Source organism: Schistocerca cancellata, chromosome 2 (genome assembly GCF_023864275.1).
Source record: "Schistocerca cancellata isolate TAMUIC-IGC-003103 chromosome 2, iqSchCanc2.1, whole genome shotgun sequence".
Taxonomy (NCBI): domain Eukaryota; kingdom Metazoa; phylum Arthropoda; class Insecta; order Orthoptera; family Acrididae; genus Schistocerca; species Schistocerca cancellata.
Window position 1 is genome coordinate 705,015,517 of NC_064627.1, and position 27,692 is coordinate 705,043,208.

Below are 27,692 nucleotides of genomic sequence, written 5' to 3' on the forward strand. Positions count from 1 at the left end.
TTGTGTTTGTTTGTGTGTCTATCGACCTGCCAGCACTTTTGTTGGGTAAGTCTCATCATCTTTCTTTTTAGATATAACTATAAAAACAAGTGGACATGAAAAAATGCACTACACTGCTGTCCTTTCATGTTGGTCTGTGACGGTACTAAACTTAATCCAATGATCATTTTCAAGTGCAAAACAATGCCAAAACCTTCTGAAATATCACCAGGTGCTGTTGTTCACATTCTTGACAAGGATGAGGCTGGTACAAAATTGTTGATTAACTGAATGTGGGTGAGAAGAAAATGTGATTTATTGATGAGTTCTCTTCGTGTGCTAGATCGGTTTAGTAGTCATTTGAAAAATTCTGTGAAAGAGAAATTGGGACAGGGAAATACAGAGCTTGCTGTTACTTCATGAGGACTTGCTTCATAACTGCAACCTCTTGATGTCTTGATAAATAAGCCATTTATAGTGTATATGAGAAAGGAATGGAACAAATGGATGATGGATGAAACCAAACATGAATTCACACCAAATGAAGCTTTAAAACAACCTACACTCAAACAAGTGTGTCAGTGGATAAAATGACCATGGTCTAGAATGAGAGAAGAAATTGTAAGAAGAAGAAGTAAGTACAGATAACGATTTTCAGGAATTTTAAAGGTCAGTGGATAAAATGACCATGGTCTAGAATGAGAGAAGAAATTATAAGAAGAAGAAGTAAGTACAGATAATGATTTTCAGGAATTTTAAAGGTCTGTTTGGTTTTATAAACTAAGAAAATTTGTTAGTCTGGTTTTGCAATCTAATAATAAAAATGGTAAAAATGTTACTTTTTAAAAAATTGCTTAAAAATGAAGGTGCATCTTACAGTCTGTAATATCTTGTAGTCCATAAAATATGGTACTGTGCAACTTTGGAATCTTTCTATAAGGAAATGGAGGTATGTTACTCCGCAGTATGTGCTGAAACGAAACTTCCTGGCAGATCAAACCCGCGTTCCAGACCGAGGCTCAAACTCCGAACCTTTGCCTTTCGTGGGAAAGGGCTCTACCCGTGAGCTACCCAAGCATGACTCATGACCTGTTTGGAAGGTAGGAGACTAAATACTATCATAAGTAAAGCTGTAAAGACATGTCGTGAGTCATGCTTGAGTTGCTCGCTGGTGAGAGCATTTGCCTGCAAAAGGCAAAAGTCCCGAGTTAGAGTCTCAGTCTGGCACACGGTTTTAATCTACCAGGAAGTTTCAACTTACATGTAGTTTCTAGGAATGTAGAGCCATAACTGTTTTATTTGTTTTAATACTGCTAGGTTTAGAGCCTCTTTTATTTGATAAAATTAATACTCAGCATTTATCTAACTGATTCATTGTGAGATACTGGATTACTAACCTAGTAAAATCTGTTGCAGCTATGTCAGGCACGTGGATTTGTGTGTGAGCTGTGCCATGCAGCACATGATGTAATCTTTCCTTGGCAGCTTGGAACAGTGACTCGATGTGGTAACTGTGGTTCCTGTTTCCATTCGGCGTGTTGGTCTCCAGCACCTTGTCCCAGATGTGAAAGGATTAGTGCACGCAGAAAAAGCTGTGAGGAAATACCAGAACCTGTTGAACCTCCTTAGGTAAATGTCTTGTATAAGACTTCCCTTTAATACATTGAAATCTGTCATCCTGCTTCACTTCTCACAAATTAGATCTCTTATTAAGCAGAGGTAGTAAAAATGAAAGTATTGTTGGAAGAAAAAAAGAAGTGATTATCAGTTAATGCATGTATTATTAGCATGTCTAAGTTTATTTGTTTTAATCCTCAGGGATATTTCAATTAGTGTATCAGGTAACATTGTTACATGTTGAAGGACAATAGCACAAGCTTTCTGAATTTTAAAGTCAAACCTTTATTATTATTATTATTATTTGTTTTCCATACTGGGACATATGTTCCATGCTGGAACATATGTTATGTAACTGATTTTATAGCCATCTTTAATCTTTTAAATCTGATGTCAGTAAGTAGTATCTACCAGCTGCATCATTTTTTGCTGTTTTATAGAGATGTATTCCACAGAGAATAAAAGATATGAGACTATCATCAACAAAAGGAATAACGATGATGAAACTGATGAGCAGTGTATCGCATGAAAACTGAAATTTTCATGATTTTAACAACTGCAGTATCAGTATTCATAGCAACTTGTATCGTTGCTATTTTTTTTTTTTTAAAAAAAAAAAGGGGGGGGTTGACAGCTGACTACATTTTTGGAACAGTAATTGGTGACTGCACCTCCATTGCTCCATCCTTTCATCTTCCAATCTGAGTCCCACAATTTGTCTAATTTCTTGATCCTCTCATCACTTTTTTCCACAGTGTGGTCCCAATGATGTTGGTGCAGCCTCCAGAACAGTAAAGGCTATTTTTTCTAGTAGCTTGCTTTTTGTGAAGTGGTTAAGAATATTTGTGCTGTGGAAATGATCTTTTCTTCGTGCAATTTTTGCTGTTGGCAGGAAATGACAACCACGTTCCCTCGTTCCCTATAAGAATAAAATCTAGTCAACAAGCCAAAGTATAGCTATGTATACATTTGAAAGAAGCCTCACTGAGTTTTAGATGATTTATACAGTGTTGTGATGTGTCCCATTATTGCATGTGATAATAAGCAGCAGGCACTGGTGATAATTAGTATGATCAAATAGTTGTCAGCTAAATCTATGGCAGCATATATTATAGCACTATGGAATTATTGTTACATTTCTCATCAACAACAGCACAGATTCATTTTGTGATATAAAATAAATTTTCTGAATCTGTATATTACAGGTATAATATGCTGTCCCATATTCCAACATCTTCCTTTTCTTCCTCCTCTCCTATATAATTTTGTATATGGAGGGAAGTTATTAAATGTTAACAGTAAAAGTAAATAGATGATACTCCACAATCCCCTCCTTACAATGGAGTGACAGCATTCAACAAGGAAGTAAAATACATAGGAACATGTCTCAGTAACAATGGGTCTATTGCAGTAAGACATTTAACAAATTAAATTTATATACTAATTACTGGAGAATTTTGTCTGCATTCCTGTTCAGTGATTACTTGTAACTGAAAGACTTGTTATAACATTAGTTGGCAAAGAATGAAGAAGTTTGTATTAGAATGATAGGCTAATCTTGTGCTGTTTTCCACAGCTTAAGCATTGTTGTAGTTGTGCCTACATTTTGACACTTTGCTTGTTCCTCTCCATTAGTAGCAGTACATTTTATTGACATAAATTACACAGTGTTTCTCCATGGTTGTGTAACAGTATTTTTGTACTAAGTGAAATACTTTTTGTGAAGAACTTATTGACGAACTTCAGATATAGGATGCACATAACTCATGCAGGTGTGATTTATTTTGCATGACAGTGTAACCTAAATATACAAGAGGATTATAGTAAAAGTAGATTTCTTTTTGTGTCTGGTTTAAATATTTTCTCAACTTAGTTTTGCAGATATTTTGAGTGTAATCGGTGCATCTTCCAGTAACTTAAAATGAAGTGCTTCAGAAGACTGAAGTGTTTATTCCTTGTATACAACTTACAAATTTCAAAAAATATCTTTATTTTGTTAATGCAACGAGAGAAAAATGAATGGTGCTGTTTCAGTGACTATAATTGAAGGAAATGTTACATTAATATATAAGTAATTATCCTTCAGCTAGGCAGCTTCATTTATCAGGTTAATATATAATGTGACTAAGTCAAAAGCATCACACAGTTTTTGTTGGAATCAGCAAGTGCTAAGGCGTAAGACAAATTGATGATATAGTTGAATCCATAAGGCTGTTTCTGTTATCACTATTTGTAATATAACACTTAAAAACAAAAACAAAAAAAAAAAAACAAAAAAAAACTTGTTTTTATCTCTGTTGTTGTTGTATTATTACACAAAGTTTTACCAAAGATAATATGTTATTAATTGTTGCCTCTATTGTAAATAATAATAACTATAGTATTACACTGATGAAGCTGTGAAATGTAACACCTTAGACTGAAAAAGTATAATTTGTTGATGACTTTCTACTGTATTACTAAGCACAATGAAATAAATGTTTGTATAAAAGTTGTATTTAGTAAAATCTGTATTTTAAGATAAACTGAGATAAACTGAAAATGGTGTGTACTATTAAGGTAAATACAGATTAATGAGAGCAGTATTTTGTTCAACAATATTTGTCGAGTATTTTTTGTTCTTTACTTCTAATACTGTGGAATAAAAGCACCTGCATAAAAGATATGTTTCTGAAAGATATTTGGAGAAGTTGGAACATATTACAGACTCAGACTCCTATAGTCATCAGGAGAGAACCAGGCGGGATGTGGTGGTAAGGTCTTAATTACATTCAAGAGCACCAAGAAAACATCATTCCCAGTTACACATTTATTGGGAAGTAATAAAGGATTGTCTTCCAAAGCACTATGCCTCAACTGGGCAGGCAGTGAGATCCTGTTGTGCGATCAGCTCGCAGTATTACTGGCAGAGCAAAGAGTTGGATGGCAGCTGTGACATCAACCCATGGAATCTATCAGCCTCTAGCACTGCAAATCAATCTCCAAAGTGTTCTCATAGACCTCAAAGATTTACACTCCAGAGTCTCAAACCAGGTCCACCTGAAGTATTCACTGGCTTCCAGGGGTTGGCTCTCAGTCCCCGTTTAGGAGACAGGAGCTAGCAGCATCGGTTTCTGCCGCAGGAACAAGATAAACAGCAGCGGCATTCACCCTCCCGAAGGTGGATGATGAGAAGAAATCAGTTCATGGAGGTCAAGCTTCGAGCATGCCTGCAGAATGATGGCAGTCTCCACATGCCATCAGTGTGGCCTCAGAAGATGGCAGTGCAGCTGGCAGCAACAGTGTCCTTCCAGCCAGAGTCCTGTTTCCATGGACGATTGGAAACAGCTAGATGTGCGGAAGGTCGATCTCCATAGCCTCCCATCACACAGTATAGCTAAACTAACACAAGAACTGAGAATACACTCTGTGGAGGTGGTGATCAGCACTCGGCAGTCAGCAATGAGACATTTGATAGGAAAGGTGAGGTATTTATTTTGGTGCTACCTGTTTGCCCTGTGGTGGTGTGGATGGCTGTGACATCAGGTGCCCTGGTTTTGCCTTTGCTGTCAGCTCTCCTAGTAACTTATGACTTTCAAAAATTCACCTTTTCTGCTGGCTTGACACTTGAATACTTAAAGTTGTGTTGTACTTATCCTTTCTTACAAAGCTCTGCTTTGTTACTACTAGTGGTGGGCAGGAAATCGCGTATCTGTTAGAAATCACAGTGACTGAGAAGTCACAGATATCACAGTAGCAACTTTACAGAATCTGCGATTTCAGTCACAGTTAGCGGTCGCAAGTAGTATTTCATATTCAAAGATGTGAGCCATCCATTGGTCGAATTTAGCACTGCTTTCTGCGATTTCAGTGACAAGTCGCAACTAAGAGTCGCAAGTAGCAACTAAAAAGCGCGGTTAACAGTGGCATCTGTTGGCCAAAGTTCGTACTACGTCCATCTCTGCGGTACGCTATGGAGTCCAACTGCGATTTCCGTGACAAGTCGCAACTAAGAGTCGCAAGTAGCAACTAAAAAGCACAGTTAACATACTTTTCCTAGTGTCATCTGTTGACCGACGTACGTACTTCGTTATGAGAGCCTTGTGCCTCACGAGATCGATGTGCTGTGTGTGCATATGAAGGGCTTATTTCAATAGTGGTACAAGTCCATTTTTGTTCATTTTGAGATACAGAGTCGTAAAGTTAAATGAGCGCTGACAAATCTGCATTTGAGATACCATAAATATTCAAGCATATGGCTTCTTGCTAGAGATGAACCTTTGTTTATGTTTGTTTGGATCACTAATTTCAGAAGCATTATAGACAGAAAAGTGGAGCTAATGGACTTGTACCACTATTGAAATAAGCCCTTCATATTATATGACGACGTGCACATTCAGCATCAGTTATGGTTGGTCAAATACTGCTGTGACTCTGAATGTATTATATTAATAAGAAGCAACATTGCCTTTTTCTCCTGAAAATATCAAGTAACGTAACAAATGTGTTTGATTCTGCGTCCAATATGACAGTTTTGGTTAATACTCCACATGCCTACAGGACTTTGCAGTGTTAACACAGCAGAACTCAGACATCTGTATAAGTGTAGAGAAATGAAAACAGTCATATGAATGCCTCACTTTTGTTCCGACACAGTTCAAGACTCGGGAGAAAAGTTTTACACCTGGTGTTCTTGATGGCAACTTCACACACAAGAACTTTTTGCCGACACTACTACCACCTACATAAGTAAGCTTTTCCTGTGTTACTTTCAAGTAATGCACTTAAGCTATTCCTGATTTAACTGGAAGATCTGTACTTCCCACTTTCATATCAACAGCCTCAAAATGCATATTGTAGACTTCGGGATATGTTACAGGTCAGTGTCACACCAAGATTGTGGAGAAAGGGGGGGGGCGGCATGTCACTCTCCAACAAGTGTTTACCAATAAGTAAGTGGCGGAAAATTATGGGTATAGGACGGCTTAAACATGTGGAAAACGAGATTTTTATTATTCACTCACTGTATTTGACATTTATTATTCCTTTAAAATCGCACAACAACTTCAATAAAACACAGTTTAATCATTCACACACTTATTTCACAATTATTTCACTTTTAAACTGCAAATCCTCTAAGAGCTGTCTTGAATCTTCACGAGTCTCTCTCAAAAACAGCCTTGATGTGGATAGATACGTACAGCAACCAGTAATCAGAGTCAGAACTGTGTCTGCAAAAACACAAGGATTATTAAACAATTTTTGCTGTCATTAATTACTAGCAATATAATTGACAGAGTAAATTGCTAATATTTGCTATAATGAATATCACATTTGCAAGAACGATCTCACTGAAATAATTAAGTCCATCGAAATGCTTAGAAACTAACCTCTCGTCTGACGAAAATGGTCTAAAGACGCAGTGGCAATTTCTTCAGATCTGTTGACAACGATATTTTGAGTTATCACTTTACTGAGTGACTGAAATGTAGTTCAGGTACCTGTGAACATAACAATATGTTAGAATTCATTTTCTAAATACGAACTATTACGGTACTGTTCGGCAACTTACATATTAATTACACTATTAATATTTTCACAGTTGTTTCTTTAATACAAAATTAAAGCCAACAGAAGAAAAAACGTAAAACATACTTGCCAATGGCAGGTTTGTTGAGAGTGCAATTTTCTGTGTTGACAGATGTAACTTTTTCATACGGTGGTAAGTCGCAGGAATCACAGAAGTAGCAGAAGTCACAGAAAAATGCAGAAGTAGCAGAAATTGCGGAAGTAGCAGAAATAGCAGTGGTGGAGGGATACACGACCCATGTTCCTTAACTGCGACAAATCACAGTTAAGAATAACAGATACTGAAAAGTAGCATTCACAGAAATCACTGATATCGGAAAATCGCAGTTTAGCCGGTGTTTGCTGCAACTCGTTCAGAATTTCCCCCTAGTTGACAGTCTGCTGGTCATTGACACAGGTGGTTTGCCTTCTGGGAACTGTCAAGGTAGAACATGGACAAATTTTTAGTGTCTGCTGCGGATACTATCCTGGGAAGTAACATCTCCCCCTCCCTTCAGAAAATTTGTCTTGAATTTTTCAGTTTGGAGTACTCATAATAAACTCACCCTATATGTTTTGTACCAGTAGCTACACATTATATAACTTTAGTCATTCTTCCAGTACCATACAACTAATTTACGTGATATTCAAACACAATCATTCATATAATTAGAGGTTCTTTTCATTAGGTTCCATGTAATTCCCTCGCTATGACTGATCTTTATTTACAAACCAATTAATGGATATCTGCTCAGATAAATCTGAGCAATGTACTTACTTTTGTTTAAAACAGAAGTGTATTACACCAACCACTACAGCACTGGTAGATGTCCACTTATAATTGTGATACTATGATGGCTATTTTCGCGTATTCCTTTATGTGCTGGAACATTTGTTTGGCTCTTCCTTAGCAGTGCTACTTGTTCGTTTAGTGAGTGTAGAATGTCTGGATTCAGGATATTATCTAGGAATGTTAAGTTTTGTGTAGCTGCTTCCCAGGCCAGTACAATTTAGGTTGTTGTGGTGTGTGGGCACACCAGCGATCATAGGTGGTAGGTGAAATGTCATGCCTGCTAAGCAACAAATCGTATTGTTTATTATTATACCACTATCCTGTAATTCCACTCTGTTCGCACCTGCTGGTTTCCCGTGTTCAGAACAGTTTAATATGACTATTACTGGTGAAAGAACTGAGTAGACCCAGTGGGAGCCTTTTCTCTGGAAATGTGGATATGGTGTTTAAACACTTCCCTTTGACATTCACTTACTTTAGTTTTTCCCAGAAATAACTGTATCTTACATGTCTGTACACTACTCTGTATCATCCTACTTGGGCACATTGTAAGACTTTTCCTCTGGCACCTCTGCAGGTTTCCTAATGAAATTAGAGCAAAGCCATCTCTTTGCTCTGAAATTATTAATGCATCTTTGGTCCATGCCTGTATCCATTTTGGTGTGCCACCTGAAAGAAAGAAAATATTGTCACTGTATCCCCCTCTCTTCAGAAGGCGAGATTATCCAAACAAAACTATATCCCCAAATACAAAAACAACATTGCATCGATCCCTTGACGGGGAAAACGTAAAACATGCACTCTGCAAATACAACACAATAAAACTGGATGACTTCTTAATAATCTACACAAGAACAAACAAACTGCAATACAGGCAAATAACAATCCCAAATGTTATCTGTCAATGTGATCTAAGGACATAAGGCATTTCAGACTTACTCTTATCATCAGTCATCTGTTTCTTCTTTGTTCCACAAGGCTTCACATTCTGTGCTGCTGGTATCTGTGGCAATTCCACTGACAGCTTCCTTAAAAGGCTTAATACATCCCATGTGAATAATCAAAAGATTTCATTGGCATCTGTATTTTAACACTGACAGGTGACATCATTTCCAGTACTTGATATGGTCCATTGGGCAAGGAATTTTTTGTTTTGCCTTTTCGTGTGTATAGGTTCATTACTAATACCTGTCGGCCAACCCTGTATCGCCGTAACTTCCCTACACATTTCCTGTCTGCCCTTGTTGTTCTAAGGCTTTACATTTGTGCATTTTACTCGCAAAAGTCTCAGAATTTCTTAGAAAACTTTTTTATTTAGTTGATGTCATATCCAAGCTTCGACTTAAACATGTAGAAAGATGAATGCTTTTTTCCCCATTTATTACCTCATGGCAAAAGACCAGTAGCTGTATGGATTTTAGAATTGTACACAGCGGTCACAAAATTTAAATATACGTCCTAGTTTTCATGATTACTGCTAACATAGTCATTCAACATCTTCGAAATTGTGATGAACTACTCTGTTTTTACATTGCATTGAGGGTGGAAGGGATTTATTTCACAGCTTGCAAATTTGGAGCAATGGACTCAATTGCTTCCGAAGGTCAGATGTGAAATTGGTACCCTGGTCTGTAATTAACATGTCTGGAATTCCAAATGTGAGCAACCAATTATTTACTAAAGCTTGAGCAACTATAGTCACTTTTTGGTCAGGAGTTGCAACCATTAATATATAATGTGATAAATGGCTAATTATAGTCAATATGTATTTATTTTCTGCTGGTGTTTTATTTAACAGGCCTCAAACATCCAGTCCAACCATATCAAATGGGTTGGGTGCTTCCGGTAGATGTTGTAATGGAATTGTTGGGTAGCTAACATCAGCTCATTGCACACAAGTTACTCAGTTCCTGACATATTGCTCGACATCTCATTTTCTAGTCCACCACCAAAATTTTTCAGCAATTCCTTTGCCAGTTGCTCTTTGCCCACCATAGCGTGACAACATATGGTCATGTGCTTGTGCCAAGACTTTGTTCCAGAAAGCTGTGGGTACTACCACTCATAAGAAACAGTTTGTTGTTTTGCACAGCAAGCCATCATTCATCACAAACTGAGGTTGCGGCGTGAACTGTTGGCAGTCAGAATCAGTAGTTTGAGCCTTTAGCCATTCATTAATGCTCCTACCCAGTGTGTGCCTAAATGTAATTTTTCTGTTTTGGTTTCTGTACTATCTCATAATCAAATAATAAAAAAACATGCTAGTTACTGTGTGCATTATATCTCAAAGTCGAATCTGTGCATATCAATTACGAGGAAGAGCTCCGGCCATGCAAAAAATCGGTACATTCAGAATGCTCATATCATTTTCTGAATATTTTCTGGTAGAGGTTAGGAAGGGGGCCTTTCTGGGATTATTTTCTAAAAATATGCAAAATGGGGACGCATGTCACATTTCAAGAATTCTTCCTTCTTTGTTATTGTCTGTAACAAGTGGATGCGAAACAATCAATATGTACAGGACCAACATCGAGATATCGCACACAGAGGGCCACGCAAAAAAACTCCATAATATTTTATTTGAAAAACAACATACAATCATGAATTATTTGAATAGCATGTATTTCCAATTAATACTATTGGACCAAATCATCATTTGCAATTTATTTTACATTTTTCTGCTATTGTAAAGATAAACGACCAAGTACTGTTCCCAATGTTCAGTAGTAAGATTGTGTCTTCGATCACTCAAAACATTTTTATAAGCAGAAAAGGACCGCTCCACATCAACTGAGGTAACTGGGCAGTATTTGAATGTGGGTGCTACGTTGGCACTTATTGTTTCTGGTAAATTCACCAGTCCCATTAGTAAAACTATAATTTGGCACTACAGTTCAAAGCCTGGGTTATTATTTAAAATATTGTCAAACTTTTCTTTACGTTTTCTTGAGAATACCTCCTGCAATATGGAGTTAACTAGAATAATTTTATTCATTAACTGGATACATTCATTCAAAGCCGAACCTTGAGTTTCAAGCTTTTTAATACTTGCAGGTATATGGGAAAAATGAGTGCTAATCACAGCAGTGTCTTTTCTAATACCAGAATCAATAAAAGCTTCCTTGCATTGGCAAACTGCCAAATCCTCTGCACTATTTATGCCGTTTACTACACCTCTAATGGCATCAAAATGTTCATTGTGAAAAAACACATCTTTGACCCACATACCCCAACGAGTTACCACTGGTTCAGCAGGTAAAGGCACAATTGGTACAAAATACTCGAAGGGCTCTTCCTTCTTTGATCATATAGGGAACAGCATCTGAAATAAAGACAAACACCCTTTCATCTGCAGAAGATTCTGGAAATGTTTTTCTAATACCCTCATTCATAAATCTGGCAATTGTAGAATGATTTACTGTTTCACGTTCTTTGCAAGCCACTAAATAGGAAGAAGGCTCTTCATTTAAAGCTCCAACCATTACATTTGCAATGTAACGGCCACAAGTGTCCGTAGTTTCGTCAACTGAAATCCAGATAATGCTGTCCTTGAGTTCATTGCGTATTTCTTCCAGCACATTTACGTAAACTGTCGGTATGGAATTTTTACGCAATGTTGATTCATCTGGTATATTTTGACTTAAGCAGTATTTGCGTAGGAAGCCTTTAAGTATACGGTTTGTAAGTTTGTGAAGAGGAATATTGCCTGCAATGACTGCTTCACGTAGACTTTTTTCATTACATTTGGACAAATCCCTGCTACTGCAACTTGCTGTTGTCAGAAGTCATTGTGGTCCTTTTTTCTGGATTCCTGCGATATGAAGACTTGTCTTCACATGCCGGTCTATTTGAAAATTATTATTATTTCATGAAATGCTTTTCTCGCAAACTCGATAATACAATACAATTTCGTCATATGTAAATGTTCCAGGATGGTCAGCTATCCACAAAACGTTTCTTTTTTCAGGCGACATGTTACACACTACCCGTCTTAAACACGTTCAACTGTGTACAAGTAAATAGAAAGCTAAACTGAAACAATGGAAGTGCGACTAAAAGCTTGCGTAGTTTAATTTAATTGTTGTCGACGCATACGGTATGACAGCAGAGGGGATTAACTGGGGGCGCGGGTTCTGGGGCACAAGCATTGACTCTGCCTATCCCTGTTCCTCTTTTGTAACGATTTTGCTGGGCAGTGGTCTCTCGGTTAGCGATTGCATGCAGTTCTAAGTTCCGAGACATTGAAACTAGATCTAGCTAGGGACCGCCCGTCTAAATTTTTAAAATATTGTATACATGGAGTGAAAATACGCATCGTCACTAGGTTTTAGTTAAAATATGCAATAACCAGTGAAAACGTGCCAAACATGCATATGCAAATGCACATAATCCGGTCTCAACTAATAACCATTCGAGAGCAGCGTAATCCATCAGTACCATAAACTTTTGGCTATAAAAATAACGGAATAATATAATACCATAGATTATTGCTAGCATCTCCTCCTCAGTCGTGGGATCATTTTTCTCTTCTTTGTTCCGCGGGATGTGTACGCCACAAAATGCTCTATACCACTTTTATTCTGACCTAGAACACGTCCAAGAACCACATTACTTGTACTATGAAACAGAATAATTTCTTTTTCAAAATTGGGGAATATCAAAACTGGATCCGATGTCAGAGCTCGCCTTTTAAGTATCAAACCACCTTCTGATATTCAATAGACCATTCAGATTTTGCGCCTTAACATAACAAACAGTTCAAAGGTCTAGCAATTTCAGCAAAGTCCTTTAAGAATCGATGATGACGGTTACAGAGACCGACAGAACTCAGCTACTGTTTAACTGTCTTTGATGGCGAAAAATTCTGAACGGCTGAGACCAAACGTGGATCTATTCTCACTCCTTCCTTGCTAATTGTATGCTCAAGATAATTTACTTCCATTGCTACAAAACTACATTTATCGTTGCTTGGCGTTAATCATGCCTTTTGAATACCTCCTCCAGCCATCGTACATGCTCTTCCTTGTTCTACGGAAATGTCGTTATGTCATCCAGATAGATCATACATTGTTTTGGTTTCAGTCCCCAAAGTACACCATCCAACAATAATCTCTGAAAGGTGGTGGGTGCATTCCTGAGTCCAAAAGGCATTCAATGATATTGAAAATGATCTCTCAGGACAGACAAAGCCGTCTTTGCTTGCACCTCTGGCGCTACTATTTGATAATATCCACTCCTTAAATATGTTGTGGAGGAGAAGTTACACCGACCCAAGTTGTCAAGAGCCACTGTTACATTTCTTATCAGATATGTATCGGTGATTTTTTGTTCATAAAGGTATCAGTAGTCACAGCAAAATCTGTATTTTTTAGTGCTGTATTGTGACATTTTCAGGACCAAAATTACCGCTGCCCCCCAAAGACGATCAATATACCTAACAATACTATCAGCTAGCTGCTGGTCTATAAATTCTTTCATTACCTGTTGTATACACGTCGGAACCCAATGCGGGTTCTTCTACACTGTAGCATTATTCCCTGTTAGTGGCATTGCTGGTGATTGGCCACTCATACTAAACAAATCCATGAACCACAGTAACGAAGCTTCCCTGTAAATGTTTCACTTTCTCACGTAATGCAGATGCATTGATGGTCTGCTTGTGGCAGAGGTCCTGACTCGATCTGTCAAGATTATCTTTCTCCAAACCATGCAAATTAGCAATTAGTAAACCCTTTGGCAGATTCACTTTGTCGTTGCCAAAAAGTTCAAGACTGACCGGAACCATAAAGCCTCTGTCCACATCGCTGACACTTACTACACTTCTGCATATATAACAGTGTGGCATATCCAATTCTTCGGTAGTTTTCTATTGCTTTACAACATACAATAAATCCTTTGGTCGTTCCATATTTATGCTCACCCAGATCAACTTCCCTTTACCTTGTGGTATAGCGTCATAAAAATTGATCTTTAGTGTATGTGTCCACAGTTTATTTTGTGCAGCCATCATGACTGGTGAACCTTGGGACAGTGTAATACGTCGCTGTTGCCCCTAGTGGAAACAATGTCCCACCAAATTCAATTGTACGCTACAAAAAGTCAATTTTTGTGTGATGTTTAGCAAGAAAGTCAAGTCTCAGGATTGTACAACACACCTCACCAACACACGGCAGCATTTCTACATGCTGTCAAAAACTCTTATTTCTCATGTTAAAACTGAGCAGCGTTGTCCCCAATGACTTCAGATCATTATCACATACTCTGCATAACCTATACCTTTGTGACCGAGTCTCTTTCTGCCCAAGAGATCCAGACCAACTACTGACACACAAGCCCCTGTGTCCACCAGGAATCAATGATCTGCACCATTTACTTTGCCTAGAAAACAACACTCTGACTCTGCATACGTTTCTGCAGTTTGTGTTCTAGTGAGAATGCCGTCTGGTGGATGAGGCACTCGCATTCCTGTTTAACGAGCGATTATTAGGACGTTGCTTGTCCCTTGCTGCTTTCTTTCGACCATCATATGCTTTATGGCTCACCTCTTCACATTTATAATATTTGGGCTGATGGTATTGTTTCCTGATGTGGCCCATTGCCCACATCTAAAGCACTTCACCTCAGAAGAAAGGACATCGCTATCGCTCTGTCATTATGTAGCAATATCGATGTCCTCCACTGGTGTAACAATACTAATGGGAGCAAATAAGTAACTTGAGTTCTCCATTCTGACTCTCCTTGACATATCAGCAGAAATACCTGGTAAAAAAAGGAAAAAAAGAAAAGAAAAAGAATCTAGAGCCTTACTCTCTGCCTCATGCATAATCACTCTATCAGTTTCCTCATTCTGTGTTAGTTCATACAGTAGCAAGTTTAGTTTCCTAATCCTTACAGAGAAAGATTCCATTTAATTTGTCATACTTCTGCAATAGTCCATCAAGCTGTTCTGCTACTATTAGGCCATTAGCCAGTTCATCAAACGTTTTGGTACTAAGGATCTCTTGGTACATAATGTACATTTTCACATAACTCACTAAGCTTAATCTAGCAATATTCAGGACATTCCTTTTGACTATTTTCCCAATTTGGTGGCAGCCTTTACATCACTAATAAAAATAATAAGGTCGGGGCACATTCCGCCGGCCGGGGTGGCCGTGCGGTTCTAGGCGCTACAGTCTGGAACCGCATGACCGCTACGATAGCAGGTTCGAATCCTGTCTCGGGCATGGATGTGTCTGATGTCCTTAGGTTAGTTAGGTTTAAGTAGTTCTAAGTTCTAGGGGACTGATGACCTCAGAAGTTTAGTCCCATAGTGCTCAGAGCCATTTGAACCATTTTCGGGGCACTTTCCCTGAAAAGTACACTGTGAGGTGCGCTGTTGCGGGGTCGTTGGAAGGGGCGGGTGTGCTCAACACAGTTTTTCTTTGTCCTGAATCAAGGAGTCCTTGGTCCCCAATGGCTTTCCATTCCTCTGTTCTCCTAAGCAATGCTTCATTGTCTTGCCCCTATTGCACTGTAATTTTTAACAATGCAGGTATCTTTCCCTTCAAAGCCTCCAACGTTACATTCAGTCACTGCTCGCATTTCCGGCATTTGCGTAAACTATGTCTGCTGTTATACCCAAAAAGAAGGAAACTACATACACAATAGGCAAGAAGAAGAAAAGGACTGTATCATAGTCCAAGGAGATCCTGTGCACGCAGAATCGTGACCAACCTTTCTACGGTGCACCACAGGTAGTTTACACATCTTGAACACATGGCAAGTCATGCACAGGTAAATTACAATACAGATACCTCACTGGCTGGAAGTAAACATCTCTAGTGTTCCTGTCGAACTGAAACTAGTCTAGGTTCCTGCGGTCTAACAAACAACAATTGTAATGAACTGTGAAGGTAAAATACAGAACAAGAAAGCAAACAAATATCTGTCATATCCTACACCACATTTTACGAACTTCATCTCGTAGCTGTTGACCTAACACTCCTGGAAATTGAAATAAGAACACTGTGAATTCATTGTCCCAGGAAGGGGAAACTTTATTGACACATTCCTGGGGTCAGATACATCACATGATCACACTGACAGAACCACAGGCACATAGACACAGGCAACAGAGCATGCACAATGTCGGCACTAGTACAGTGTATATCCACCTTTCGCAGCAATACAGGTTGCTATTCTCCCATGGAGACGATCGTAGAGATGCTGGATGTAGTCCTGTGGAACGGCTTGCCATGCCATTTCCACCTGGCGCCTCAGTTGGACCAGCGTTCGTGCTGGACGTGCAGACCGCGTGAGACGACGCTTCATTCAGTCCCAAACATGCTCAATGGGGGACAGATCCGGAGATCTTGCTGGCCAGGGTGGTTGACTTACACCTTCTAGAGCACGTTGGGTGGCACGGGATACATGCGGACGTGCATTGTCCTGTTGGAACAGCAAGTTCCCTTGCCGGTCTAGGAATGGTAGAACGATGGGTTCGATGACGGTTTCGATGTACCGTGCACTATTCAGTGTCCCCTCGACGATCACCAGTGGTGTACGGCCAGTGTAGGAGATCGCTCCCCACACCATGATGCCGGGTGTTGGCCCTGTGTGCCTCGGTCATATGCAGTCCTGATTGTGGCGCTCACCTGCACGGCGCCAAACACGCATACGACCATCATTGGCACCAAGGCAGAAGCGACTCTCATCGCTGAAGACGACACGTCTCCATTCGTCCCTCCATTCACGCCTGTCACGACACCACTGGAGGCGGGCTGCACGATGTTGGGGCGTGAGCGGAAGACGGCCTAACGGTGTGCGGGACCGTAGCCCAGCTTCATGGAGACGGTTGCGAATGGTCCTCGCCGATACCCCAGGAGCAACAGTGTCCCTAATTTGCTGGGAAGTGGCGGTGCGGTCCCCTACGGCACTGCGTAGGATCCTATGGTCTTGGCATGCATCCGTGCGTCGCTGCGGTCCGGTCCCAGGTCGTCGGGCACGTGCACCTTCCGCTGACCACTGGCGACAACATCGATGTACTGTGGAGACCTCACGCCCCACGTGTTGAGCAATTCGGCGGTACGTCCACCCGGCCTCCCGCATGCCCACTATACGCCCTCGCTCAAAGTCCGTCAACTGCACATACGGTTCACGTCCACGCTGTCGCGGCATGCTACCAGTTTTAAAGATTGCGATGGAGCTCCGTATGCCATGGCAAACTGGCTGACACTGACGGCGGCGGTGCACAAATGCTGCGCAGCTAGCGCCATTCGACAGCCAACACCGCGGTTCCTGGTGTGTCCGTTGTGCCGTGCGTGTGATCTTTGCTTGTACAGCCCTCTCACAGTGTCCGGAGCAAGTATGGTGGGTCTGACAAACCGGTGTCAATGTGTTCTGTTTTCCATTTCCAGGAGTGTAACATTAGGGCTGTGTAGACGGTCGGCTTCTTTTGTCCTAGATGTGTGGGTGTGGCACCAGACATCGATGTCTTCACCATTGGCAACCACTTACTGACAGCTGATACAGGGATCTGGATCCACACTCCTACAGTTGTCAGGGAGAGAGAGGCAGAATGTGTTGGTGAGATTCTAATTACACTTGAGAACATCAAGAAAACGAAATTGCCAAATACACATTTATTGGAAGGTAATGGTTTGTCTTCAAAAGTGCCACACCTCGGCCAGGCAGGCAGAGTAGTGCACCATCTGCAATAGAATAGTGGCGTACAATTGACTCACAGTATCGCTGATGCATCGAAACATTGGGTGGCAGCTGCAACGTCGTAGGCGGCCGTCGACCTGCAGAATTCAGCGGCCTCCATATCGATCTCCAAAGTGCTTTCATGGACATTGAAGATTTACACTCAGGAGTCTCGACCCAGGTCCACCTGAAGTATTCCCTGGCTCACAGAGGCAGGTCTTGGCCGCAATTTCAGAGACAGGAGCCAGTAGCATTAGTGTCTACCACAGGAACTGGATAAGCAGCAGCAGTGCACATCCACTCAAAGGCGGATTATGGGCGGTGTCCCTATCAAACAGGTCAAGCCTCCATCGAGACTGCAGAATGACAGCGGCCTCTGCACCGCAACAGTTGGGCCGCAGAAGATGGCCTTGTAGCTTGTAACGGAACATATTAAAGGCTTTACTGTACCGAAGTATGCGATACCCTCCAAATTCAACCAGTTTAACGAGTATTTATGATTATAGAAAAGTTATTGTGTATGTTAACAATGATTGCATAACATGTCTCCATAAACAGTCAACCCATTAAATAATACTGAATAACTGACCCACACAAAAGTTTATATCACTTGATCACTGATACAGCAAACGTCATCATGTAAAAACACTAAGTTCATCTTAAATAATTAATATGAAGTACGAAAAATAGTGGCCAATTTAGGTATTTTGGATCTCCTTAAATAAAAATCACCCAGTGAAACCTATTTGTCCACTACGAGCGTTTTCACTCAGTATTCACGAAATCAATCCTATTTTAGACGAAAACCAATGTAATTCTTAATAATTCATGTTATTTACTTATTTATGCAAATTAGAGAAGTCAATCGACAAACTTCTAAAAAACGGCCTTTTTGTAACAAAGAATTATTCTGTCAAGTCAACAAGTCTGTCTGTCATTTTAATAACATGTTAAATTATGTCACTTGATGCAAATTAATAACTTTTCTGCACAAATTATGATAACAGATGTACATGTGACTTGTAGACTATATCTCTTTTTAGTAGTTCTTTGACAATGTTATAAATACAAGCAGCAAGAATGGTCGGGAGGCAGTCGGAATGTCACTTTGGTAAAGTGTGTTTGTGTGTTATTGTTTGAGGTGGATAAACACTGCAAAGAACATGTAAAGAAAATACTACTTTGTGTTGTGTCATGGTCTTTGGTGGACAGTGGAATTAAGATGGCCACCAGAGTAATAAATATTTGAAGTTTACGTATTTGTTGGTTTCGCTCGTTCTTTATCATCAAAAGCACATAAAAAACACGGGACCTCATGTTTTTAACCCTAGACAACCAGATGTAGAGCCAGCATCAGCATCGAGAGACAGCAGCGATCCAGCAAGTAGCAGCGATTACTACAACACAATGCATTTTAATGGCGCCAACCTAACATCAAGTGCTAACAAGCTCCGTAAATGGGAGTGAAATAGTGCGATTATAGCAATTAGCAATATCTACGACCAGGCGACCATTAGAAAAGTGGGGGCTCGTCCGGGATCTTTAAGTGCATCGATGATAATAGTGCAGCGATAAATTTCGTAAGTGCTTATCATTCCAAAAAAGTTTATTTGGGCAGTGTGGCAACAGTGAAAATATGTCAAAAATAAATAAAGTGTGTTTGTGCGACTACGAAAAACTATCATCACACCACTCGGAAGATTAACGTCTGCATTATGTCAATGGAATTCATCAATCAAGACTTCAGCTTCGATAAAACCGAATATAAGTGAAGAAAGACAGCAAGAACACCGATCACGACATCATAGCATATAAAGCAAGGTATTTTGTTGTTGTCATTTAAAATAATTAATAGTTAACATGTCTCTACCTGAGAGTGATGAGATCGTAGGAAATGTAAGCTGCATTGTAACTATCCTTACTAACGAAGCTCTGCATTGTCACTAGTATGACGGTATCTCTTGGATTCCGTGATGTCATTATGCCTCGCTCTAAGTCTTGGGCACTTGTTTGTTCCTCCGTGCTGTGATAGCTTCCTTGTTTGCTACAACATGTTCAGCATTTCCCCCTAGCTGGCAGTCTGCTGCCCCTTGACATGGGTGGTTCAGCTTCCGGGAGCCACCGAAGCAGAACATGGACAAATTTTTTGGGGTCACTGGAGCTATTATCTCAAAGTGTAACGATACATTGAAACTTTTTTTGTGCTGTTTTAGACTGAAAATATGTCTACCATAACACTCCAAAGCAGTTATTTGGCAAAGATATAAGCCCTCTCCCCATCACCCTCCACAACCCCCTCTTCCAAAAAAAGAAGAAGGGAATGAACAGATGGGTAAAGTAATGGTGACTGTTTTTCTGTGGCCTGCTGATAGATATGCTATTATAGTGACTAACTCTATTTGTATGATTGTATTGGACTATTTGTACAACAGCTGTTCAAAAAGTATGTGACTTTTATTTCTAAAATCAGTCTTTATACAGATACAATTGTTAGACACTAGGCACCATCAAAGTAGTTCCTTCAGTTTCTATACACCTCTCTCAGCGCTGCTGCCACTGCTGGAAGTGTCACTGGAAAGCTTCTTTTGGTTTGGTTTGCAGCTGCTCTGTTGAATTCTGAATAATGTCTTTCCTTTCTAAAATCTGGTCCCTTTCAGAGTATTTTTCAGTTGAGGGAAAAGCCAGAAGTCACTTGGTATTAGCTCAGGGGAATAGGGAGGCTGAAAAACCAAAGCCATGTTGTGTTTGGCCAAAAAGCTCTGAACGAACTTTGAACTATGAGTGGGTGCATTATCAGATAAAGGTATCAACTGCCTGCTGCCTACAAATTCGGGCGTTTGCATCTCACTCCTTTATGAAGGCAAAGCAGAACCCCTAAGCAGTGCTCCTTATTGACATTAATATCTTCTATGTTCAACTCTCGGAAGGTTCTCTCAACCGGATTTCCACAAGGGTAAAATCTTGAGATGTAAATGTGCTGGATTCCTTGTTTTTTCATAGTGCCTCTCCATACTTTGCTTGTATAATAAGCAACTAAGATTGCTGTGTGTGCATATGAAGGGCTTATTTCAATAGTGGTACAAGTCCATTTTTGTTCATTTTGAGATACAGAGTCGTAAAGTTAAATGAGCGCTGACTAATCTGCATTTGAGATACCAGAAATATTCAAGCATATGGCTTCTTGCTAGAGATGAACCTTTATTTATGTTTGTTTGGATCACTAATTTCAGAAGCATTATAGACAGAAAAGTGGAGCTAATAGACTTGTACCACTATTGAAATAAGCCCTTCATATTATATGACGACATGCACATTCAGCATCAGTTATGGTTGGTCAAATACTGCTGTGACTCTGAATGTATTATATTAATAAGAAGCAACATTGCCTTTTTCTCCTGAAAATATCAAGTAACGTAACAAATTTGTTTGATTCTGCTTCCAATATGACAGTTTTGGTTAATACTCCACATGCCTACAGGACTTTGCAATGTTAACACAGCACAACTCAGACATCCGTATAAGTGTAGAGAAATGAAAACAGTCATATGAATGCCTCACTTTTGTTCCGACACAGTTCAAGACTCGGGAGAAAAGTTTTACACCTGGTGTTCTTGATGGCAACTTCACACACAAGAACTTTTTGCCGACACTACTACCACCTACATAAGTAAGCTTTTCCTGTGTTACTTTCAAGTAATGCACTTAAGCTATTCCTGATTTAACTGGAAGATCTGTACTTCCCACTTTCATATCAACAGCCTCAAAATGCATATTGTAGACTTCGGGATATGTTACAGGTCAGTGTCACACCAAGATTGTGGAGAAAGGGGGGGGGGGCGGCATGTCACTCTCCAACAAGTGTTTACCAATAAGTAAGTGACGGAAAATTATGGGTATAGGACGGCTTAAACATGTGGAAAATGAGATTTTTATTATTCACTCGCTGTATTTGACATTTATTATTCCTTTAAAATCGCACAACAACTTCAATAAAACACAGTTTAATCATTCACACACTTATTTCACAATTATTTCACTTTTAAACTGCAAATCCTCTAAGAGCTGTCTTGAATCTTCACGAGTCTCTCTCAAAAACAGCCTTCATGTGGGTAGATACGTACAGCAACCAGTAATCAGAGTCAGAACTGTGTCTGCAAAAACACAAGGATTATTAAACAATTTTTGCTGTCATTAATTACTAGCAATATAATTGACAGAGTAAATTGCTAATATTTGCTATAATGAATATCACATTTGCAAGAACGATCTCACTGAAATAATTAAGTCCATCGAAACGCTTAGAAACTAACCTCTTGTCTGACGAAAACGGTCTAAAGACGCAGTGGCAATTTCTTCAGATCTGTTGACAACGATATTTTGAGTTATCACTTTACTGGGTGACTGAAATGTAGTTCAGGTACCTGTGAACATAACAATATGTTAGAATTCATTTTCTAAATAATACGAACTATTACGGTACTGTACGGCTACTTACATATTAATTACACTATTAATATTTTCACAGTTGTTTCTTTAATACAAAATTATAGCCAACGGAAGAAAAAACGTAAAACATACTTGCCAATGGCAGGTTTGTTGAGAGTGCAATTTTCTGTGTTGACAGATGTAACTTTTTCATACGGTGGTAAGTCGCAGAAATCGCAGGAATCACAGAAATCGCAGAAGTAGCAGAAGTCACAGAAATCGCAGAAGTAGCAGAAATCGCGGAAGTAGCAGAAATCGCAGAAATAGCAGTGGCGGAGGGATACACGACCCATGTTCCTTAACTGCGACTCTTAACTGCGGCAAATCACAGTTAAGAATAACAGATACTGAAAAGTAGCATTCACAGAAATCACTGATATCGGAAAATCGCAGTTTAGCCCATCACTAGTTACTACTATGACAGTATTCTCTCAGCTACCATGATGTCATTATACTTTTCTCACAGACCTGGACACTTGCTCGTTTCTCTATGCTGCGGTAGCTTGGTGTTTGCTGCAACTCGTTCAGAATTTCCCCCTAGTTGACAGTCTGCTGGTCATTGACACAGGTGGTTTGCCTTCTGGGAACTGTCAAGGTAGAACATGGAGTTTGTTTCCACGGAGTGAAAGCCTTAGGCTGAAAACCTAAGTCCAAACTATACCTCGAATCCAGGAAATACGAAATATAGCTTTTTCATGAAACATATTTTAACTGAGTAAGACAACAGGGAATAATTCTTTTGATACATTCTCCTCAATAAACATTAACAGCCATTACATTAACCGAACTCTCTTTCCACTTCATGGGCTAGGGACAGAACGAAATTTCAAAAAAATGGTTCAAATGGCTCTGAGCACTATGGGACTTAACATCTGTGGTCATCAGTCCCCTAGAACTTAGAACTACTTAAACCTAACTAACCTAAGAACATCACACACATCCATGCCCGCGGCAGGATTCGAACCTGCGACCGTAGCAGTCGCGCGGTTCCGGACTGCGCGCCTAGAACCGCTAGACCACCGCGGCCGGCAAAACGAAACTTCCACTGTCCTTGTGATGTTATCCTTCTTACTGTCATGAGCTTCAGCAATCTGCAGTGTTGTGTGTTCGCACCTCCATGGAGTAACCCCAGAACAAGCATGTGGACCGGCCTTTGTGGCCGACTGGTTCTAGGCGCTTCAGTTCGGAACCGCGCGACTGCTACGGCTGCAGATTCGAATCCTGCCTTGGGCGTAGATGTGTGTGATGACCTTAGGTTAGTTAGGTTTAAGTAGTTCTAAGTTCTAGGGGACTGATGACCTTAGATGTTAAGTCCCATAATGCTCAGAGCCATTTAAACCATTTTTGAACCAGCATGTAGCGAGTGGCGGTAAACAGCAGTCGGAGGCACATCATCTTGTAGAAATACTGCATCCAGCCTTTCGGTTTCACGCACGTATAAACGAATGTGTGGACAATATGCATATTTACATTTAGTACACACTTAGTGCAGTTCCTATGTGGAAATAATGATCACCATTTGTTGGTAGAGATGAAGGTCTTACCTTACCATTTTTAGAAAGTGATATGTTACACTTCATATTCCCCACCTTACATACATGATCTCATCCTCTGCAAAAGAAAAACGTAACTAATCAACATCAATATTAAAGGTAACTCCATCACGTATGTCTTTTTTTTAAACTCCAACCTATCTCTCTTCTTTAAATTTCAAAAGTAAAATGAAAACCATCAAGGCATGGCATATATTATCTAATCCTAGTTATATAACATTCCAGTCTTCAGGCTGAATAGTCATTAATACTCTGAATATGGAAACATTCTGGGCAAATTTGCCTATTATCTTGTTTCGACACTCTTACTACTTTTATAATGCTTTGAGCTTATGCTCAGTCACATTTTGATGTAGATCTGTTCTTGAAAGTAATAAGGATATCAGTTGATTTGTCTTGTCAGTTTTATACAGCTATTAGCAAACTTATTTTTTTTATTTATCAGATTTTAAGTTGATAATATTGTGAAGGTTTTTTCTTCCAGTTTCTCTACTTGACATAGAGGTTATGTTTAGACATACCATTATTTTCGCATCGTAACTCGAATCTAAGGAGGTTGTATTGAGCTTTTACTCGATTCTGGTTTCCCACAAGTAGGACAAGTAAGTAGGGAGCAATTACACTCCATTCTAGTTTACATTAACCACCTGTACAATTATATACAAACCAATGGTAATATATAATAAGTCTTCACTTTGTAGTACAATATCCCTTCATAAAACCATTCATTACTAAAATGTAAAAATATCCTGTGGAGACCTTGGGCTAAATAGGACAGCACCTTTCATATTGCCAATCTGGCCCCTTTGCCTTACTGCTATTAATCAATTACACACACACACACACACACACACACACACACACACACACACTCACAGACAGAAACTGGTACAACTCCCTAATGTTGTGTAGGGCCCCTGCGAGCATTCAGAAGTGCCACAACACGATGTGGCATGGACTCTACTGATGTCTGAAGTAGTGCTGGAGGGAATTGACGCCATAAATCTTGAAGGGCTGTCCATAAATCTGTAAGAGTACAAAGTGATGCAGGTCTCTTCTGGACAGCTCATTGCAAGGCATGTCAGATACGCTCAATAATGTTCATGTCTGGGGAGTTTGGTGGCCAGTGGAAGTGTTTAAACTCAGAAGAGAGTTCCTCGAGCCACTCTGTAGCAATTCTGGACATGTCAAATGTCGTGTTGTACTGCTGGAATTGGCCAAGTCCATCAAAATGCACGATGGACATGAATGGATGCAGGTGTTCACACAGGATGCTTATGTATGTGTCAGCTGTCAGAGTCGTTTCTAGAAGTATGAGGAGTCCCATATCACTCCAACTTCACACGCCACACACCATCACACCAGCTTGCACAGTCCCCTGCTGACATACAGGGTCCATGGATTCATGAGGATGTATCCATACCCATACACATCCATCCACTCGATACAATTTGAAATGAGATGCGTCCAACCAGGCAACATGTTTGCAGTCTTCAACAGGCTTATGTCGGTGTTGATAGGGCCAGATGATGCGTAAATCTGTGTCGTGTGGTCATCAAGGGTACATGAGTGTGCCTTCGCCACTGAAAGCCTATATTGATAGTGTTCCGTTTAATGGTCCACATGCTGACACTTGTTGATGGCCCAGCATTGAAATATGCAGCAATTTGTGGAAAGGTTGCACTTCTGTCATGTTGAATGATAGTCTTCAGTCTTCATTCGTCCCATTCTTGCAGGATCTTTTTCCTGCCACAGAAGTGTCAGAGATTTGTTGTTTTACCAGGTTCCTAATATTCATGGTACACTCATGAAATGGTCGTACTAGAAAATCCCCACTTCATCGCTACCTTGGAGGTGCTGTGTCCCATTGCTCATGTGCCGACTATGACACCACATTGAAACTCACTTAAATCTTGATAACTTTCCATTGTAACAGCAGTAACCGATCTAAGAACTGTGCCAGATACTTATTGTCTTATATAGGCACTGCAGACCGTAGTGCCATATTCTGCCTGTTTACGTATCTCTGTATTTGAATACACATGCCTACACTAGCTTCTTTAGGGTGTGTGCGTGTGTGTGTGTGTGTGTGTGTGTGTGTGTGTGTGTGTGTGTGTGTGTGTAACCACAAAAACAATCAATTTTTGACAAAATAATTTAGTTGGATGGATAAAAAATCGAAGGAAAAGGACTGGAGAAGTCTAGGAAAAGGGGTACATAATACTCTATTACTTCCTCATTTCCTTCCTGGTGACCCACTCGCAATAGCTTTAAAATTCACCTGAAATAATGCCTGTCCTACCTTTTAAAAAAATAAAAATTAATTGTTTTGGCTGTTCGTAATTCATAACGTAGTCATAGAAATTCCTTTCCACTATCAACTTCAACCTTATCTATTTTTATTTTATAGTATAGTAGCTAGTGTATAATCTAATTTTGCACTTAGAATTTACCAATCCAAATTGATGATTTCTAAGCATATTCTCCTTCCTTTCTTTCTTTATTTATAAATGTCTTTTGATTGTTCTGTCACTGTTCTTTGTGAGGAAACTGCATCTGCAATGGTTTTCTGTGTCCCCATTATGAATTAACACACACACCACTGGTTTCAGGAAATAGATACACCTTAAGAAAAATGTGGGGTGGAGATCCCATTCAGGTTTATACTTTGAATTTTTTTTAGATAAATCAATACTGTTTCCTCGATCCACTTCTTCAATAAGTTGTACTGAAATGCCATTACTTTCACAGAAATTCCTTTTAGCTTCTTCATTTTTAGTTTTCGCTAGTTTATCACACAGTTTACGGAATTCTTCTTATGTTTTTTTTCTAAATCTTCAGTAGACTGAAAGGTACTCAGAGATAAATCGATCTGTTTATTAGCCTTCCATTTTATTAACAAAGTCATTCATCCAAAGTTGCCAAATTCGATTCTGTGGAACCAGTTCCCTCTGTTTCCTTCATATCCTCTAAAACATTTGCCCTTGACTATGTTTTTGCGTTTTGTTTTAGTATTTCATTAAGTTCCTGCTTCGCTGATTTGTTTTACTTCATCATTTATTTCTTTGAATTGTTCTCTACCTTCGTTCCAAATCAAATCACATTGTTGCATTACATCTTTATGTAACTCCTTAATTAAGGAGACTGTCATTTGTTTCAGGCTAGAAGTTAGTGATATTTTCAGGATAGAAGTGATTCTTTCTTCAGGCTAGAAGCTATTCCTTTTTCATGCTAGAAGTTAGTTGTGTTTTTAGACTAGAAGTTAGCTCCGTCAATAGACTAACAATAGGAACTATCTTATCTTCAGTTTATGTTTTTAGCACATCAGTAGCCTTCAGCACTTCTTCCACCTTGCAGTGTTATCGGCACTGAATTGTATTGAATTTTTTATTAGCAGGGGCCACTACGTAACTTAAAACAATTTACAAAATCAGCAACAACAAAAAAAAGCCTTCGATCAATCAAATCACCTTCGATTCGACTGCAACGCAATTACCACCACCATCTACATCTATATTTGTACTCTGCAAACCTCAGTGAGATGCATGATAGAGGGTACATCTCATTGTACCAGTTATTAGGGTTTCTTCCTGTTCCATTCACATATAGAGCACAGGAAGAATGTTTCACTAATTGCCTCTTTGCGTGCAGTAACTATTCTAATCTTATCCTCAAAATCCCTGTGTGAGCTGTTCTTAGGGCATTGTAGTACATCCCTAGAGGAATCATTTAATGCCAGTTCTTTAAACTTTGTAAATAGATTTTCTCAGGATAGTTTACATGTGTCTTCAAAAGTCTGTCATTTCAGTTCCTTCGTTGATCTGCTTCACTCTCTCATGGAGTACACAAACCTGTGATCATTCATTCTGCTCTTCTCTGTATATGTTCAACATTCGCTGTTAGTCCAGTCTGGTATTGGTCCCACACATTTGAGCAATATTCTAGGATGGGTCGCATGTGTGATTTGTAAGCAAACTATTTTGTAGGCCGATTGCACTCCCCTAGTGTTCTACCAATAAATCGAAGTGTAC

The 27,692-nt window shown here is 39.6% G+C and overlaps 2 protein-coding genes and 1 long non-coding RNA gene across 4 annotated transcripts in view; 1 reads left to right on the plus strand and 2 right to left on the minus strand.

Moving 5' to 3' along the window:
* The window catches only part of LOC126162495 (run domain Beclin-1-interacting and cysteine-rich domain-containing protein), a 234,971-nt gene extending 230,721 nt beyond the window's left edge, over positions 1–4,250 (plus strand). For both annotated transcript variants that reach the window (XM_049919039.1, XM_049919040.1), the window contains exon 13: positions 1,396–4,250. In XM_049919039.1, the coding sequence (XP_049774996.1) occupies positions 1,396–1,608 (213 nt within the window). In that variant the 3' untranslated portion in view covers positions 1,609–4,250. The remainder of the gene's footprint in view (positions 1–1,395) is intronic.
* Positions 4,251–6,637: 2,387 nt separating this feature from the next.
* On the minus strand, positions 6,638–22,372 carry LOC126147929 (uncharacterized). The gene is made up of 3 exons (XR_007530361.1): positions 22,202–22,372; positions 21,934–22,044; positions 6,638–6,806 (listed from the first exon to the last, which is right to left on the minus strand). It is a non-coding gene; the product is annotated as an uncharacterized LOC126147929 (long non-coding RNA).
* On the minus strand, positions 10,709–11,459 carry LOC126147913 (uncharacterized). The gene is made up of 2 exons (XM_049915722.1): positions 11,356–11,459; positions 10,709–11,258 (listed from the first exon to the last, which is right to left on the minus strand). Exon 2 carries the CDS (start codon positions 11,160–11,162, stop codon positions 10,824–10,826), a length of 339 nt encoding a protein of 112 aa, XP_049771679.1. The 5' UTR covers positions 11,163–11,258; positions 11,356–11,459; the 3' UTR covers positions 10,709–10,823.
* Positions 22,373–27,692: the final 5,320 nt, after the last annotated feature.

Coding starts and splice junctions, on each gene's coding strand:
- LOC126147913 (XM_049915722.1), bottom strand. CDS start 11,162: ATGTGGGTCAAAGATGTGTTTTTTCACAATGAACATTTTGATGCCATT.